At 40.6% G+C, this 18,767-nt stretch overlaps 2 protein-coding genes across 4 annotated transcripts; one reads left to right on the forward strand and one right to left on the reverse strand.

Moving 5' to 3' along the window:
- Nucleotides 1–163: 163 nt before the first annotated feature.
- Nucleotides 164–8,358, reverse strand: nphs2 (NPHS2 stomatin family member, podocin). Of its 2 annotated transcripts, none has more exons than XM_017413391.3 (8): nucleotides 8,266–8,358; nucleotides 3,806–4,149; nucleotides 3,626–3,729; nucleotides 3,081–3,153; nucleotides 2,217–2,299; nucleotides 1,552–1,811; nucleotides 732–810; nucleotides 164–590 (listed from the first exon to the last, which is right to left on the reverse strand). In XM_017413391.3, the coding sequence occupies exons 2-8, from the start codon at nucleotides 4,065–4,067 to the stop codon at nucleotides 387–389; spliced, it is 1,065 nt and encodes a 354-aa protein (XP_017268880.1). In that variant the 5' UTR covers nucleotides 4,068–4,149; nucleotides 8,266–8,358; the 3' UTR covers nucleotides 164–386. The 2 variants fall into 2 exon arrangements, with proteins under 2 accessions (XP_017268880.1, XP_017268879.1); XM_017413390.3 differs by having other exon boundaries at nucleotides 164–593.
- On the forward strand, nucleotides 5,161–15,642 carry tdrd5 (tudor domain containing 5). 2 transcript variants are annotated; one of them, XM_025005373.2, is made up of 19 exons: nucleotides 5,161–5,366; nucleotides 5,493–5,559; nucleotides 6,110–6,353; nucleotides 6,544–6,752; nucleotides 7,059–7,365; nucleotides 7,441–7,610; nucleotides 8,293–8,376; nucleotides 8,753–8,809; nucleotides 9,205–9,367; nucleotides 9,690–9,862; nucleotides 9,951–10,165; nucleotides 10,256–10,465; nucleotides 10,539–10,605; nucleotides 10,718–10,915; nucleotides 11,113–11,235; nucleotides 12,216–12,278; nucleotides 12,576–12,761; nucleotides 13,477–13,651; nucleotides 15,385–15,642. In XM_025005373.2, the coding sequence occupies exons 3-19, from the start codon at nucleotides 6,125–6,127 to the stop codon at nucleotides 15,447–15,449; spliced, it is 2,694 nt and encodes an 897-aa protein (XP_024861141.1). In that variant the 5' UTR covers nucleotides 5,161–5,366; nucleotides 5,493–5,559; nucleotides 6,110–6,124; the 3' UTR covers nucleotides 15,450–15,642. The 2 variants fall into 2 exon arrangements, with proteins under 2 accessions (XP_024861141.1, XP_017268884.1); XM_017413395.3 differs by having other exon boundaries at nucleotides 5,161–5,559.
- The last annotated feature ends 3,125 nt before the right edge of the window (nucleotides 15,643–18,767 follow it).

Below are 18,767 nucleotides of genomic sequence, written 5' to 3' on the forward strand. Positions count from 1 at the left end.
CTTAAAGTAAAAACGTTCTACGTGGGTCTGGGTTCTTTACTCCTTTTCTTGTTGAGCTACTCTCACATAAAAACCACTAACGTACAAAAGGGAACAAATTTATGTTGTACTTTATCTTCACTCTTTTCAGGAAATACTACTTTTAAACAAGATGAAGTTTCTGTTTGGCTCACATATTTAGGAGCTAAAGCTCCGTGGAGGAAACTGTCTCAGATTGTAACTCAGATAATATTGATCAGATGGTTTTTATTTACATTTCAAACTGTATCCAAAGCTGTTTATGATACTCTGACTGTGCAGAACAAATAATCATCTTTGGGCTTTTTGTCTTTAACGTGTAAAAACATCACTATCTGAGATATTCTAAAGGATAATATTTCCGTCTGTCACATCATCTGTGAGTCTGTCTCTGGCTCTGCAGCCGTCATCTCTTCTTCCACAGCAGGGGGAGGAGGGGGTGGGAGGGGTGAGAGGTCAGAGTTCATGTTGAGGAGATCTGGAGGCAGAGGGAAGACGAGGGCAGGGTGGAGATGACGGAGGGAAGCTCGGAGCCCGTCCCAGCCAGCGATCTCACTTTCTGGCGCTTTTACCTGCTTAAGGAGAGAGACACTAATAAATAACATTAAATACACAGCTAATAATAGGATGCTGTTAGTTAAATATCTGATCTAATCTAAGCTACAAAAAGACGCCTTAAAACAGAAAACGAGAGCGGTGATGTGATGACTTACCCTGACCTGCTGCTGTCTCCTGGCCTCAGCCTCGGCAGCCAGACTCTGCTGCAGCTCCGCAGGAAAACTGAGCTCGTCTCTGACAGAAAAATCAAAAACAGGTTCACAGTCCCCTCTGCTGTTCACCAGCAAAAATCAGTGCAGAAAGAAAGAAAAATCCTTTACAGTAACTGATACAGCTTTTTATCGCCCGCTGCTGAAAGGCAAATGTGGAGCGATAATGCTTTTGCCCTAGTCTGTCTGTTAGCAAAATATCTTATGAGCCACTGGACAAATTTTAATGAAACTTGCTGATTGTAATTATTGGATTTACATCTACAACTGATTTACTTTTGGAATAAACCCAATTCAAGATGGCCGCCACAGCCAACTGACCTTTATAAACACAACAAAGGTGATAAATCAGTCATCTTTATAGATTCTGATCTTTATTTTAGTGTGGTAGAAGCTGAGACTTATCCCCAACACAGAATCTAAGAACTGACATACTGTGAAAGATCTTTGTTTAAAATTTTGCCATTACCACTTTGCAGTCCACTCTGGCAGTCTGTTAGCAAAATATTTCATGAATCGCTGAATGGATTTTAATGAAACTTTCAGGAAATAGTCAGCGGATGTACGTCTACAACTGATTACCTTTTGAAGTCAACCCAATTCAAGATGGCTGCCACAGCCAACTCGCCTAAGCAAACAAAAAAGTGGCTCTAATTTAGTTAGTTTTACATGTACTGTGCTAAAACCTTGTGTGGTAGTAGCTGAGCATCATTCACAACACTAAGCGGGACAACTTGTGATGAAACTGCACATAATGTTATTTTACATGTCAGCTCTCTCCACCCTGATGCCCCAGCGGCAGGTTACGGAGTCCACAGCAGTTTGGATCTGCTCCCCGAGCCTCCGCCTGTGCAGCAGGACGTGGCTGAAGGTGTGCTGGGCCACAACGTCTCTGATGGCTGCCTGAAGCAAACTCTGCAGCACCGAGGTCAGGCTGCACAGAGCCGCGCTGCACACAGCCACGTTCTCTATCTGGTAATAACACACGGCGCTCAGCTCAGGCCTGGCCAGGTCCTTCGTCACCACCTGCAGAGAAAAAACAAAAAACTCAAAGTACTCAAAGTCAGCCTGTTCTGCTTGTTTTCAGAGTCAGATAGGACTGGTTCTATGGGGTTCCATTAGTGCCAAAAATATGTTTATGTGTCTATGTAAGCCGTGTATGTAGCATGCTTATGGGGTTCCATTAGTGCCAAAAATATGTTTATGTGTCTATGTAAGGTGTGTATGTAGCATGCAATGTATATGTTAAGTGATATGTTAAGTGACATAATGATATGTGCGGAACATAGACACAACGCAGTACATAGGCATGTTACAATACATATCACCTAACATATACATAGCATGCTACATACACACCTTACATAGACACATGAACATATTTTTGGCACTAATGGAACCCCATACATACATAGTGTGTGTGTTTTGTACCACGTGAAGAGGAACCTTCAACATTCTGAGTCGGACGTCAACTTTGTGGCACACGTCAAGCAGTGGGAGGTAGAAAAGGAGGCCTTGAAGGAGGAGGGAAAAAAGCAGTGAGGTTGAGCTTAATGACACCTGTCTCAACCTTATCGTCTTCCTACTGATTTCTGTCATTTATCAAACAAAAATCAAACTTCACGTCTGTAAACATCATGGGCCTTTTTATAAGAACGCTTCATTTATGTGGCTTCTTGATAAGAACACGTTTAATCTTGTCAAGTCAGAAAATTGAAGAACGTCGAGAGAAGCTGTCATAATAAAATGGTTTAAACCAAACGCTCTAACCTTCGAGTGGCATGATGGTGTTTATGGGATTTTTGTTACAGAAAGAAATCACATTCTCTTTGAGATAACAATACGGTGGAATTTATAGAAATCCTTCATGACTAATAGAAGAGCTTCTTATGAGTTTTATGTGTATTTGTCCCAATCATATCACTTATTTTCTACAGTAAATAACATTATTAATATAATTTTCCTTCATATAGACTCACTGGTCTGTTATGTTTGTCTTTGTGTTGCTTTTTGTCACATTGTAAATATTTAACTTGAATTACTTGGTAACCATAATTAATTGTTATGTAATGATGGTCATGTGATTCAAAACGAAGAAAATAAAAGAAAACGTTACTAAATGATCTCTGGTAATTTACGTTAAATTAAAATCTTAAAGTGAGCAATTAAAATAATTGAAGAAAATCCATAGCTCTCAGCCCCTACAGCCTTATATTTCACAGGTTACGCATGAATTTTGATTATTAATCAATGCAAAGAGATGAACAGAGAAAGATTAAAATGATTTGTGTTGACCTGGCCCTTTGGGTTTCCCCCGCAGCAGATGACCGAGTCTGAAGACCACAGCTCTCTCGTGTTCCCTGACAACCTTTAAATTCAAATGACAGCCTTCAGCATCAAACGTAGGAGTTTCCACCCCATATATAAGATGTTTAGGTCATCTTAGAACAACATTTTAGCATTGTAGACTAAAACATATAGTTATAAAAATAAAAAAGAAGCTTTTACTGACAATGGATTTACAAAAACAAAGATGATTTACGAGCTAAATGGGCAAATATTAACCTTTTTGTCCAAATTTATCACTTTTTGTTAAAAGCTATGTATTATTTAAAGGGTCCTGTTGTACGTGAATGGTAAAATATATTAAAAAGTTACAATAAATTTAAAATCAGATTAGGTCTGAGACAACTAAAAGGACCTACATTTACATTACATGTGCAGCTGTTTTTGTTAAACATGTCCACTGTTGCGTCTCATTTCTACAGATTTTACATTTTGTCTGAAGCAAATTGTACTAAAATCTTTTGATAGTATTTGGTCTGAGCCGCCGTTCGTACTTTGACACAGAACCAGATGGAAAACGGGAGGAAGAGGAGAACCAGAGTCAAGACGAACACCATCAGCAGCCACTCAAACACTCCCAGGTTGTTGCGCTTTAAGCCTGCAGACGTGCAAAGAGTCACGTTACATCAGCATAAAAATTGTTACAATAAGACAAAAATAAATTTAAAGCTTACCATCGTCCTGCCCTGCTGCTTCCAAGAGCCCCAGACTCTCCTCTCTCTCCTCATCGTCTCTAACATGATCTATGTCCACCACAGTAGAGCTCAGCCTGACCTCCTCCTTCTCCTCCAGCTTCTCCCTCCTGACTGGTGGAGTTGGCCTGGGAGACCTTTGGTGTTGAGTTTTTGGAGGCACCGGGGCTCCCCTGCTGTCCCTCTCTTTACGGGGCATCGTCCTCGGTCGATGGTTTGACTGGACATTCGAGGACCTCTCCATATTGGCTGAAAGATAACTGCTGAGGAGTTTCTGTTTCTGCTTCCTCTGTGGTTGAAGGAGCGCTGGTCGGGGGTACTGCTCTCTGTAGGAGTAGGACAGCAGTGGGAGGGTTACCTACCTTCGTACCTATCACCCTGTCAGCTTTTCTTTAGTTTTTATAAGTGTTGTTTTATAGAGACTTGGCTACAATTACATGCATGAATTATATTTCAGATGTAACATTGATATTTGCATCTAAAACATTCAGATGTAACATTAAGCTTTTCATCAATTTTAACAAGAAAGACACATTAGATCTGTGCCTTGAGGTCTTCTAGTATATTTGCTTGGATTGTGTGTTTTGTCTATAAATGTGTGAAGTGATGATTGAGGACTAACATGTGGAAATAAGTGTGCAGGAGCTCAGGGAGTCACAGAGTGTCCTCACTGGGAATGTGCAGACTCAGGCTCATCAGAGAGGATCTTTGCTTTGCCACGAGACATTCAATACCCTCCCTAATGTGCCTTTAATTAAACCGAATATTTACTCTGCGCCCTGCTGAATATTTTCAGTGTCCACCTGTAACTATTTGCCACACTGCTATGACCCACCCTATAACATGAAGATAAGGTAAGGTAAACTTTATTATCCCCATGGGGCAATTTGTTTTGCAGCCAGCAGAGAACAGGTACAGTAAATGACAACAACAAACGCCATAATTAGAAAATGCACAATACACAAATCACTTTTTAAAGATTTTACACAAGGCTTAGTGATAGGAAACATATGGCCTCAACAAGAAAAATAAAACAAATCTTTCAAATTCATAAAATTTCTGTGGTAAAAATAGTTAAAAATGAATTTTGGTTTACAGCCAGTTGTATTTAAAATGTTTGGCAAATACAAAAACAGGTAATATGTCTGAAAAGGGAAACATAAGCAAATGAAGACAAAACAAGTCAAAACAAATTGAGTATTAAAGCATAACTTGTACTTTTAGTTGACATAGTTTCACATTATTGGCTCGCCTGCTGCTGTGAGGTAGCTAATTGGTTGTCTTGACTCCGCCCCTCCGTGCCTCGCTGGCTACATTAAACAAACGTACCCCGCGCTCAGATAAACAGCATGCTAAAAGGGAGGAAGGTGCGTTTGAATTATTCACTTTCTCCTACCGAATGTTGTTATTGGTCAAGCAAGTTAACGACGTTAGAGTTATTTTTTAATCTGAATACGGACAGCTAACTGGAACAGCTAACAGAAACTCGTTAGATGCTAACAGAAACTCGTTTTTACACCTGCTACGGCTGAACAACGTGGCGGTAAGGCTCAGGTGTGGGGAAATTGAACTCCGGACACCGTTTGAACTTTGCATAAGTTTATATTTTTTATGTCCACGATATATTTGGAAAAAACAACAACAAAATAAGACATTTTTGTTAACAAAGTCGATTTCAGTTAAAGAAAAAGGAGCAGCGGCTAACCTGGTGGGAGCTAACCTTTGCTAGCTCAGCAGTGAGTACATTTGTTATTTACAGATTTTAATGTTTACTGGCATGCTAATTAAACGTGAGAAAAAGTGAATAAATTAAATGTAACGTTATATCTTGAACTACCAAGGAAAGAGAGGAAAATGCTGTTTGTTTTGATTAATTTTCTTTTAGTAAAACCTGGAAATGTCAAGGTAAACAACTTTTTTTAAGGTAAAATCGTGTTTATATTAGTAAATAATTGTGATATATAGTGCAAACCTTTTGCATGAGGTCGACTTTATTTAAAAATGATAATAAACTTAATCAGTAGTTCTTCATTTGGACTTCATTTATTTTTTAACCATTTGGTTTTTGTACCTGACCTCATATTTGAGCAAAGTATGCTTTTAAAAAATGGAAGACAAAAGAACTGATCAGCCTAAAAGAGACTATTTACTGCAGGTGAACAGTATCATAGTATAACAGTTTGTTTAGAAATAGGAAATAGGCTAGGAAATAGGCTGGGGGGGTCATACAGTAGCAGCTAAGATGCAAAATATGCTGTGTTACATTTACCTTTTTTTTTTTATCAGGCCCAAGCAGGCAAGATGAGCCAGGAAGACATTTTGGCAAAGCTGAAGAAGGACGTTTGCTCTTTGCTCATTTCCTCCAAGCTGGGTTTGGATCCTGATCAGCTCCGGCGAGATTATGTCAACATGTTGGGACACCCGATGCCCCTGAAGCTCTTGGGCTTCGGGAACATTATGGACATGGTTAAGGAGATGCCGGATGTAGTTTCTGTTCACTACCGGGCGGATGGAAGTCCATACTTCAAAGGTAGAGTTTCCTGCTTATTATCAGCAAATACCTTAATGATACTAACTCCACATCTTTTACTCCCTCAGTGCTTCAATTCAACATTGAACTAAGTTTAAATGCTTGCAGTAATTGTCATTCCTCATTCATGTCAGGGCTTTAATTTCTATTGATTATTACTTCTAACAGTGTCTTAATATTTCACCTCCAGCCGTGAGCGACGAGACGACTCGAAACATTGAGGAGCTAGTGGCCAAGCAGCGGCTGTCTAAGGCTGACAAGGCGCAGCGGGGGCGTTTTAACCATTTCTCTCCTTTTTATCGTCATGGCTTCGCCCCTGTGATCCTCCCTCGGAGAGGTTGTGCTCCTCCAGCCCTCCCTGCACACCTGAGGATGCAGCTACGCCTCCTGCTCTCCCAGGTATGACTTGAAAGCATCAGATTAAATTCATTTTCAGATAGTTTTCTCACTTCTGACTGCTGCAGATTAGTTTATCCACAGTAAACTGAACTCTAAGCCTACTGAAGGTCTTCAAGCTGTTTAAATTAACTTCTTTTCTCTCTGAAACGAGACAAGCAGGAACAAAATGACATTATATGTTAGCTGTAATATCGCTGCCTTGTAAGCTTTATGATGCCTACGTCATTTACATAAATACGGCCGTGAAGTTGAGCATAACAAACTAGAGACATGGAGTCCAGTGTAACTTTGCTGCCGCTCTTCTAGGGTCCATTTAGGTTGTCCGACCTGGAGAACTGTTACTTGCGCTGCTTTGGTTACCCACTGCGGGCTCAAAACTATGGATTTTACTCTACTGGAGAGATGCTGGAGGCAGCGAGGGACATGATTTTTATCCAACAGAGCAGGCTGGGCTCAATTCTGATCCTGAGGGAACATATGATACCAAGACCGCTCATGAGACCACCCAGCTTATCCAGGAAGACTGGCCCGATGAAACTAGAGTCACTTTTGTCTAACAGGCCAGATTCCAAAGGATCAGAATTTCAAAGTTCCAAACCAACAAAACCTTCAGGTTTGTTCTTTTTTTGTGACCACTAAATTAATTTTTTGTGCTAGTTCAACTTATTTAAATACATGTCTTATTTAGCCGAAGTCCTAGTGAAGGAGAGTCCTTTGAATCAGCCATCTGAGACTCGTCTGGACCCTGTTCAAAAGGAAACAACTCTCGATAACAAGCCAGAAATGGATGAGAAGCTCCAGGAAACCAAACCAGTGGCCTGCCAAGACGCTGGGCTCTTTCATAAACGTGTACTCAGGGTTGGTTCTCATTTACAATTAATGCGCCCTCTTCGCACTCTTTGCAAACTGTGAAATCAAACATAAGAACGGCTATCCTGAACCATATTAAATGATGCAGTTTAAAAGATTTTTTCTCCAGTAGTTTTCTAGATATATTGATATGCAATTCTAAAAACACTCAAGGTAAACAAAACACTTTTAGCTGCATACTTTACTCAACAAATCTGAGCGTAAATATGTACCAGCACACCAGAATTGTCTGACTTCTCCATCCTAAGTGGCTCTTCTGTAGACCTCACCATTGTCGATGTGTTTTCAGTCACTTCAGCTGGTTTTATAAGTAAACAAACTTCAATATGAGAAGATATTGTGTGGATTTTGTTTCTTTGTCTTCATGACATTGCAATGAGTACATTTAATTTAACCCTTTAGAACACAGTTTGGTTCTTGATTAAATCTTTATTAAATCCAGGTTTTGCATAAACTGGATGATCCAAAAAAAACAACTATATGGAAAGCAACATAAAACCTTCTATAATAGGGAGTTGCTTTTTAACACTCAGGGGTCATCTTGACATGACAACAGAAATATAAAAACAGCTTTAAGCAACTGAACTGTCTTAGGAGCTAGATTTAAAAGAAAACTAGTCTATAATATATTTTGTGAGGTTACCTGTTCTTTTTCCTACTTTTGTGTCAGCTTGAAGAGGAGCTTCGTCAGCAAATCCTGCAGAATGGTGTCGCTGGCACCGTTAGTCAGGAGCTGAAGGACAAACTGCGAAAGGTCAGGCTTCACACTACTTCCTGAGCATATTTCCTGGGGCTTTTTTTTTTTTTTTCACTCGTTCAAGCACGACGACATCCAGCAGCAGGTTTTGGCACACAGACCGTGCATCTGTCTCCCAAGTGCACCTGCTATTATGGTTCATTTATATACAGCGGCACAAATTGCAAATGAGTCTGGTGAAGTGGAGTATAAATCAGGTGTTGTAATTTATTTTGCTTCCTCTCAGTCTGTCACATCTGCCCGTTACCCCGACACTATGACAAAAACAGCTTAACGAGTGGAGCAACACTTAACCAGGAAATCATTCTTGTCTGGATGGTACAACATGAACATATATATATATATATATATATATATATATACATGTCTGCAGGTTGTCGGTCAGGCGAGCGGCGGATTATCGGTTCACGATCTTCCTACTGAGTATAAGGTAAAGAAAAAGAAGAAATTCACCTGTATATGTTGCTCATGTGAACACTTTAGACAAAACATGGATGTGTAGGTACTTGTGCTTGGATTTTCCAGGCTGTAAAAGTGTAATTTGTTAAACAATTCTGTTTATCTGCAGTTTAGATGCAAGTTGTGTGCTGGCGTACAAATAATCCCATCAGTAATCACACAGATTACTCACACAGTTCACCATTAATTTCCAAACCTGATCTTACTGTCATTAATAATCAGGAACAAGGTTTAGAGGAATAAAGTCTTTGTTTTGGACTGTTTGAGTAAACCTTTCTGCTGATTCCGACTAAGAGACAGAACGGTGAGTTTTCCTGAATCATGTGGTGTGTTTTTAGTTGGGGTTTTTTTTCTCTCACCCCTCAGAAACTTTTTGGAGAAGACTTGCCGTACTTGGAGAGCGGTTTCGTCAGCGTCACTGAACTCGTCGATGCCCTGAGTGACACTTTCTACATGAAACCAGCAGAGGGCGACAATGGACACCATTGGATAATAAGGGACTTAAAAGACAGAGACGACAGACAATCAGGTGTGAAGGCACATAGATTTAACTACCAGCTGTCTTTTATTAACAATTTGCCTCATTATGATAATAACCTGGATTTAATCAGCATCTTGTTGAAATCATCTGGCCGTTAATATTTTCCATATTTAAATATTTTTAAGCAGGTTGTCTTGGACTGAAGGAAAAGTAGACATGGACTTTTTTTTTGTTCTTTAAAAGCTGTCATAATGACTTGCAGTGTAGTATTATAAATGATGTCTCAGGTGTTATGTGACAAAGCATTTCTTTATTTTTTTTTAAATGTATTTGAACTAAGCAGGAAATAGATTTGTCTTTCTTTTTCCAGATTCAAAAGAAATTGCGGACAGTGGTGGTGGAAAGTTGCCAGTTAAGAGCTCTTACTTCAGCTTGGGAGGGTCTCTCTGGAAAGATAAACAGGAAGAAGATGATGATGATGGTGATGGTGATCATGATAATGAGGAGCTGGATCCCAGCATTGTTTCCAAGACCCAAGAAATGGTGAGAAAACGTCAGCATTCTGAACAACAAAGAATACCAAATGTTAGCTGTTTAGAGTTAGCTCTGCTTCTTCTGTGTCCTCTTGTAGGCGACGGAGATGTACACTGCCGTCCAGGTGCACTGCAGATCTGTCGTGCCCCTGGACGCCTTGAAGAGTCAGCATCTCAAACCACCAACGCGCCACGCTGCTCGGGAGCTGGTGGAGGTCTTGGTGGAGCAGGTGAAGTCGCCTGGAAGTTTCTACATCCGTTTCAGTGAGAGCGAGGAGGCGCAGGCCATGGAGGACATGATGTTTGAGATGAGGTGGTGCAGAAAGTTGATCTCCTTTCTGTGCCTGTTGTGCCAGTTCTGTTGTTTTTTGTTTATGTCCATCTTGTGCTTCTGTCTTTTTAGACGATGTTACACCTGTCCTGAGGTATCGGAGCGATACCGCCTCCCTCGGCCGTTTATCAGACCGGGTCAGGTCTGCTGTGTGTCCCCCAAAGGAATGTGGTTCTATCGAGTGGTGATCCACAGAGTTATAAACCCCACTCAGGTGGAGGTGTACTTTGTGGACTATGGTGATATCAAAGTTGTCCGGAGCGACAGCCTCAAGTTCCTCAAGTAAGGCCCTGACAACAGCACGATTACAAGTCTTTTTTTATTTTTATAATTTATTTTATTTATTTATATGCAGGTTAAACTATTCAGTTCTTCCAGCACAAGCAGTTCCATCGTCACTCGCTGGAATTGCACCCACCTCGGTAAGCTTGAGGCAAACACAGCCTTCTCACAAACAGGTGCAACTTTTACTGCGTTTCATGTGAAAGCTGCCCAGGTGTTATGAGGATGACAGTTATGGTTGGTCACTTGCAGGTTAGCTGGACTCCCGAAGCCACCGCTTCTTTCCAGAAACTGTGCTCCGATCGCACTCTTGTGGGAGCTTTGGACTGCTACGCTGCAGATGTGCTGCAGCTGTACCTGTGTGACACACAAACTGACCAGGACATCTATGTGCATAGCGTCCTCATAAACCAGGGCCACGGGGTCGCATGCAGCCCTGCAGCTTCAGCAGTAAGTTACACACACACACACATTTTTACATTAATAACAAAACAATTATGACGAGCTGTCAGGAGTCATTTTAATTATATTTAAACTGCACCAGCAACATATGATTCCTGTCAGAGTATTAAATCAGTGTGTTACAGTAACTTATGCATTAAATGTAAGCTGCGAGTTTATTAACAGGTCATGTTTCCTTTGCTTAGATGTGTGTTCCGGTCACACCAGTGAGTCTTTACTTCGAAGAGGGAGCGGATGACCTGCCAGAAGTAGACGAGGAGCTGATTTTGTCATCAGACACTCCTGAGCCGTCCATAGAGAGCACACAGGTAGCACACACACTTTATCAGGAATAAAGTTCTGATTTTATGTGGAGGGAACTGATTTCATAGATCACAAAATCTGCAACCTATACAAGGTAATACATTTCTGTGGCTAGTTTATATCAGTTAGTTATTCTAAATATATGTGCAAATATAATCTTTTTTAAAGTGCAGTCTGAGTTGGATCAGTATCAACTACAGACAGACAAAACATCAGTCAGTAATAGGACGACTGGGTAGCTTTACTTATCGGTTGATTTTTGTTTTTCACTTCCATTTTCAGACTCAGTCTTTCGAGTGTTTCTGTGAAGCTTTTATTCCCCTCCGTTCATAGCTCTTATCTTAGCAGCCATACAGCCAGCACTGCTGCCTCAGTGCTTCACACACACACACACACACACACACACACATCATCTCGCTGAAGAGGGAGTCGTTGCCCAGAGCTGCCTAATGTATAGTCGCCTTGTTGGAAGGTCACAGCTGGATGCCGGACTGTAAATAATTTGGCGTCCAGTCGGTGAGCTGTTTAATGGATATTGGATTGTGAGATCGTCTCCATCTCATGTTAATGAGAGGCTTGTTGTTACACTGAACATACAGGAAAGGAAATTTTACATTGTTACTGTGACATTGAAAACAAATCAGTCTTAATTTATTATTCAATTTATTTTCACATTGATTAAAGTTGACAGCAAAATTATGTCGTAAAACCTACTTTTTACAAGCAAGTAAAGCCGGCTGTGACTGAGCAGTGAAATGATGCAAGAAACAAGAAAGCAGTTTAGGGGACATGGAATTTGTTAAAAGTTGACTTAAATATGTTTGCTTTGGAGTGTTAGCCTGGTTTAGAGACGACGACTGCCAGACATTGTTGGGTCTTTAGGCCACTGCCGCCCCGAGGCAGTTAGCAGGAAGTAAACAAAAAGTTTCATGATCATTTTATTTCAGAAAGGATTGAAGGACTGAAAAGTTTCTTTCTGTCTCAGATTGACGAGGAAGAGCTGCCTGGCCTGGAGTTCATTGAGGAGAGTGAAGTCCTCCATCTTCAGGTAGAATAATAGCATTTGTTATTAAAGAATAAGAATGTAAAAATTGAAAAATGAGTGATTATACTGAAAGCTAAAACATAGATTAATCTGATTGGGTTTATTTGAAGTGAAGCTGTTTATATGGGAACGTTTTGGTAATCAGAGCCATGCTGCCTTGTCTAAATTGGATTATCATTAATGAGTATCATATCAGTAAAATATAAGTGTTCTTGTGTTTTAATTTAAATAAATTGATCTGTTAAATAGAAAGATGGTAAAGATGAGAACTATTTTAACTCTTCTTTATGTTTTTTAAAGGGTCTGGATGCCAACCCATTCATTACTCTCCTAAATAATCAAACCCTCAGCCGTGGTGAACAGAGCGGAGCTTCAGCTGATGGATCGCCTCCAACTAACCCGACAAGTCCAACTCCGACCCCTCCTGTGCCTCCAGATCTGATCCAGGCCAGGACAACCCCACCTCCCTGCGAAGCTCAGCCTAAAGTAAAATAAATAGTCGTTTGTGTTTGAGTTCTTGTGAAGACCTTCAGTCTGAGACTGTGGAGGGACTCTGTTATGACTTCGACAAAAAATATGATCAGTCATTGCCGTAGTTTAACTTTAGGTGTTTATTGTGCTGAAAGGTGGAGAACGGTGCTTCATATTTACAGTGGATATCCAGGCAGGTTAAAAACAGAGAACATGTTGGGAGTCTAAACTCAGACTGCCTCCCTGTGGTGCAGAGCCTCACAGGCTCCACCCACAAGAAGAAAACACCAAACAAAAATCCCTAAACAATTACTTCTAACTCAAATTTCTATCAAAAGAAATAAAATTAATAATCATAACAAAAAAAAAACAAAAACATGTAACCAAAATATAATAAACAATTTGAAAAACGCTCGCTTAATACGATGTCCTGATGACACCATGATTACGTCATCACGTTACTCCCTCCTGGCACACTTCGACCCGGAACTAGCTGGGCCTGAAAATGTTTGACACTGAAAACTACCAACTAAAATGAATATGACAACTGGGGCAGGAACACGGCATGTGCACCCACGACGATCCGCGCCAGTTTACGCTGAAACCAAAAGATAAGTTCTGTGGCGTGTGTGTGCCGGCATGTCGGTTCGGACTCGTTCCTCCGTCACAGAGACTAAAAGCTACTTTCCATTTCATGCTCCTTTTTAAGTGAAAGTATTTCTCTTCTCAGACAGAGATTGTGACTCCTCCACCAGCTCCATCCCGCTCGGATCCCGCCTCCTGCTGTCCACACGTGGAGGCGCAGCCTGAAGACGATGGAGACGCGTCACTCAGACCGCCGTCCATCCTGAGGATGCTGAGCCTCCACGCTCCTCACCTGGGACAGATCCACAACCCCCGTCAAGGTATAATGCATTGATTTTTCTTTTTTTATTGGCCACAAGAAAGTGTTAGGAAACAAAGGAACATCATTGTGTTATTTTGAGTAAATGTTTTTTATATCTAAGTGTGAAAACAAAGTTGGGATTTTTTTGGGGGGGACTTTAATGCATCGTTGTTTTCTCAAGTCTTTATTGCCACTTTATACTGATTTTTTCTTATAGAGTAAAAACATTATGGAACAGAAGTCTTTATTTCCACACACTCACTTCTGAACAGGTTTCCGCTGTGACCTTCATTAACCTGCTTCTACATTAATTCACTCCATCTCTATCACTCTTTTATACACAGTGAAAGGCCTTCAATGAAATTAGAGCGTGTCCGTGGATGCAGAAAGGGCGTATTGATTTCCGTCCTGCTGCTTGCAGTGGTGGATGTTCCTGCAGTGAGAACCTGACACAGATCCAATTAGACCTGTTACCAGAGCTATTTGACCCAACAAGCTGCTTTCATTGCTTTTGCGCTGATATCGATACACTGCTGCTCCTCCATCTGGTTTTCACTTGAACCATGTGAACGGGGAGGAAAAGGGAGGAAAGCAGAGTGGATCGAGGCTGATTTATCTACAGAATCCTTCTTTGGAAACTGTAACAGCGCATCTACACGGATGTAGGAGGAGATAGAAACTAGAATTAGTTCCTGACAGATTGAAAGATATGCTTGAGTGTGAGTTTTAAAAGTGTGTGTGTTCGCTGACCATATTCTCTGTGGTTGCTCTCAGCTCTTTGTCCTGATACCGAGCCGGAGCCTTTGTGTTTTCTTTCCCAGCGTACCCTGAGACTCGTTAGCTGACTTCTCACAGAGCCCTGACGTTGCTAAGATTTATCTTAAAAAAACAGACCAACACTAAGGACTAAGTTTTGTCCACGCTTGTGTTTTGTCGTGATTATGAAGCATTTGTCTTGATGTGGCTGCAGCTGAGTTTTAACAGTTCAGCAGAGTTCCTTCAGCAAAGCTTGTTGCTGAGGTTGGGTGGTTTTAACTTGGTGTGTGTGTGTGTGTGTGTGTTTCTTTACTGTGTGGCAGTTGCTGAGCATCATCCTCAACACAAACTACAATCCAATTAGTGACTGTTTTGCTTAAAACCTGTCAGACTTTTAGGGTTAACCCTGGTTGTCTGTTAGCAAAATATCTCCTAAACCACTGGACAGATTTTAATGAAACTCTGACGTTAAATATGAGCTGTGTACCCACACAGCTAACTGACATTATCCAACATTTTTTTGAGCTAAGATCTGGTGTGGTGGTATCTGACCGTCAGACTCCAGACCCTCACTGCTCCACTGTCCTGGAAGTTTTAGGTTTTTCTGCTCCAACACACCTTGATTACCTCCTCACCAAATCAGCAAGTTCTCCAGCAGCATGTCTACACGTCATTTATTTAAAGCAGGTGTTTTAAAGCAAGAACATCTAAAACATGCAGGAGGAACAGAGGAATAGAGTTTGACAGCTGTGCTCGAAGCGCTAATAGATCATGCGATATATTGCATCATTTCTCAACAATAAATGATCTTAATCTAAAACTCTGACATGAAAGGTGGTGGGTGAAATGCATTCTTTCAATGAATACTAGGCCTTTAATTGTAAAATTGTTCCAGTTAAAACTGTAATTATGTATGATGGATGTGGAAACATTAGCTTATTTCAGTAAATAATTTCAGATTGATGTTGAATGTTTGATTGTATTTTTTTTTTTCAGGTTCTCCGGTGTCTCTTTACCTGCCAAAATCTGGTATTCTGTTCCCTGTATTTGGAGCCAGGTAGGCTCGACAACTTGGACATCTAATGAGTAAAATCCCAACAGAAGTGAAGATAGACCCGCTCTGATCTGAACACTGAAACTTAAAATGTAGATTAGTTTGTTTGGTTGTTAAACATCAGTGTAATCATAGCTCTTTTCTAACAGTTAAATAAAAAAAAAAACAATCCAGGAAATATTGGTTGTGCTTTCAGAAATTATCTGCTCATAAAACAGAAAGTTCAGTTTTATTTACATTATTGTTGTTATTTAGGACAGTGTTAGAACAGTTCAAAAAGTTGCTTACTGTGTAATTTCCTTTTGAAAACGAAGCCTTGATGGAATATTTTTGCATTTTAATTTATGTCTGACTCTGTATGTTTTGTTATTATCAGTGAATACAGCGTTTTACTGAAAGTGTTTTTGCCTCATTCTGTTGATTATAGAAACATTTAGTGCTACTCAAGATTACTCTGAAATGTAACACCACGAAGCACGTTGAATATATAAACTCAGTAATTGTCGATATCAAAAACCACGTGGAGAATAACATGAATTTTAAGTCTTCAGATTTTGGCGGGCCGATGGGCTCCCTGACCTTTACAGCCTCAACCAATTAGCTTCCTTTAAGACTTTGAATGAGAACAGCTTTATTTCTCCCTGCAGTTACCTACATGCTGCACACGTGCACAGAACAACCTGCTTTCAAGACGGCGTTGTGCAGCTTGAAGCCTGCACCGTTTTTGCTGCTCAAACGTCACTCATTGTAGTTCATGCCTACATGCACACACATTGTTTGGACTATTAGTTGGTTAGGAGGAGCTCAATCTTTAAGACACATTTCAGATTAGCAGAAAATGGCGCTCCTTAACATCTGTGCACACGTTGGCGTGCACTCATGTGTTAACATCAGCGAGGCGAGGATGTAACGGAAGCCGTAGCTTGCTTCATCCTCCATTAGTGTGTTTGTGTTGGTGGAGGAGGCTGAAGCTTGGAAAGACAGACGCTCAGTAAACCTTATTAAGGAGGGGAGGGATGTGGTTTCAGCTGAATTAGCAGCCGACAGCAGCGGGGCATCTGTGTGCCGAACGGACCGTGACGATCTGATGGCTTCGATTTGCAGACAAAATCTGAAACCCGACTTCCAGTTTTGGGTTTGCTCATTAGCGCGGGATCAGGTACAAGTGATAGTTTAGACGTTTGTCTTCAAGAATGAACGGTTTTTGTTGACAGGGAAATGTTTCAAACCATTTACCAAACTGTGCTTCTGGTTTTGTTAAATGTTTCAAACCAATAAAGAAAATCACAGTGGTCCGTGCTGCCAGTGAGTTCTATTTAAATGTTTATATCCTGTATTTTATGTCACCTACAGCTGAATAGATCACATTTAGTACCAATATTAGACCAACACTGATAAATAAGTCCAGTTAAGTATTTACAAAAGTATTTTCAAGTCTTGTCTTTCATAAAAAGCAAACTGAGCTTTTAGTTTTTATTTTAAAGAAATGTATAAGTACTGTGACAGATAATTGAAGCTTGTAGAAATGATCTACAAAGTTTTGGATTTCAGTGTAAAAGTGACTAAACACTGGATAAACCGAAATCTATTCAGTAATGGTGCAAGGTTAGAAGATAACATAAATCACAAAAACAAGCATATTTTGCAGACTTAGAGATATGAACGTAGAGTAAAAACATTTTTAATATACAAAGAATATTAACTGTGTTCTGACTTTAGCCTTAGTCGTACATTGTCTGTTCACTCCGTAGGCCTCCAAAACCCTGCCCATGCAGGGGATGTAAGTTTACCATATTTGAGACTGAAACTTGTCATTTCTTCAGTGCTGCACCTCCACCCGGATGCAGATGTGTTGAGCCTTGTTTGCCAGCAGAAAGCAGCTGCAGCTGAGCTTCAGGCTCAGTTAATACACTCTGGCAGACTCGGACAGTTTCATTAAGCAATATCTATGGCAGCCACAAATAATTGATATGCAGATATGCCTGGCTCTGTGCATTTGCTGTCGTGTCCTTGGTCCAGTAATGCCATGCATCAAACTGTCCTGCTCAGTGACAGCAGAGACAATATGCAGACCTCCTTTCAGCTTTTCTCAACACATCCTTCATTTGCCTGATTTCTTTCCACTCCTGTTTGAGCAAACCCTGTACAGCTGACTGAGGTTTCTTCAAATGTGAGGGGAAAACGATGCTCTGCTCTGCATGTACACGTCTGTAGGGAGTGTTTGCCCTACAGTAAGTACTTCTAATCTCTGTACTGTAGTTAAAATCCTCTCTTCTCGTTCTACAATCTGTCCCACTGGGGCAGAAGACAGGCTTTGTTCTACAGTGGACTGTCAGCTAAACAACATCAGGAAAAACAAACAGAACAGGGAGCATGTATGCTGTCTTAAACAGCTCCAGTCCTCAAACTACTGGGTCAAAACCAGGACTAAGCCTTCACTTTGAGGCCAGTGTGTTCAACCCCAAACACAATGTCCCACATAAGGACATGTTGGTGCAAAACTAAACTAGTGTGGTGTTAAAAAACAATGTCAGCAGTCACAGTAGAGTGAGATGAGCTAACCCTCAGAAGGCTGTGATTATTTAATGTTTCTGGATGTTCTGTTCAGGCTTCTCAGCCACTGGAAATGGCTCCCAACTCAAAAATCCAAAAGGACAGCTGCTGTTTTAAATATGTCGTCCGCTGCTGTTGGAATTAGCTGCAAAACAAGCTGAATCTTTAATAAATGCATCTGTGGAAACTGCTTTAAAAGAAACCTAAAATAACTCCGTTTGACCACAACTGATGAGCTGCCTGGCTCTGACGGAACGACTCGCTCTACTGTCTCACAAAAAGGAAATTCAAGTCTCTGGATTTGTTTCCTGCTAAAAAGTCAAGTAAAAGTTTGTCTGTTTTGTGTCTGTTTCTGGGTGAAATGCTGTACTGCTGATGGTTTATGTACTCTCAGTTTAGTGTAGATTCATATTAATAGCAGCGTGTTGGTAAGCAGTGTTCAGCTGATGTGTTTTGTCTTCATTAAGGTGATGAAACGTTGTAGTGAGAGAGAGCAGCACTGAATGAAGAGCAGACAGGAGCCTCGGGTCACCTGATAAATGGCTTCACTTTCAGTCAGCAATATAACGCTTAGTCATGATCTATCATCAGCCACATGCCTCTGCTTCGCCTCTTCTCTCCCTTTGTTGTTCATATTTATTCATACGCTCCTCTTCTGAGTTTGACTTTAGGGATTTTCAGTCGTTTTATATTTCCGCAGATGAAGTCAATTGAAGGGGTATCAATAAGATTTGTCCTTACTGAACGGCATTTGAAATATTATTGATGGGCG

The sequence above is a fragment of the Kryptolebias marmoratus genome, linkage group LG24, assembly GCF_001649575.2.
Source record: "Kryptolebias marmoratus isolate JLee-2015 linkage group LG24, ASM164957v2, whole genome shotgun sequence".
Taxonomy (NCBI): Eukaryota; Metazoa; Chordata; class Actinopteri; order Cyprinodontiformes; family Rivulidae; genus Kryptolebias; species Kryptolebias marmoratus.

Excerpts from the sequence above, each read along its gene's own strand:
- tdrd5 (XM_017413395.3), top strand. The coding sequence starts at position 6,125 with ATGAGCCAGGAAGACATTTTGGCAAAGCTGAAGAAGGACGTTTGCTCT. Across the intron at positions 9,368-9,689 it reads CAGAGACGACAGACAATCAG|ATTCAAAAGAAATTGCGGAC; the intron begins GTGTGAAGGCAC and ends TTCTTTTTCCAG. Across the intron at positions 12,762-13,476 it reads CCTGCGAAGCTCAGCCTAAA|ACAGAGATTGTGACTCCTCC; the intron begins GTAAAATAAATA and ends TTCTCTTCTCAG.
- nphs2 (XM_017413390.3), bottom strand. The coding sequence starts at position 4,067 with ATGGAGAGGTCCTCGAATGTCCAGTCAAACCATCGACCGAGGACGATG. Across the intron at positions 811-1,551 it reads AGGGTGGAGAGAGCTGACAT|AGACGAGCTCAGTTTTCCTG; the intron begins GTAAAATAACAT and ends TTTTTCTGTCAG. Across the intron at positions 594-731 it reads GGAGACAGCAGCAGGTCAGG|CAGGTAAAAGCGCCAGAAAG; the intron begins GTAAGTCATCAC and ends TCTCTCCTTAAG.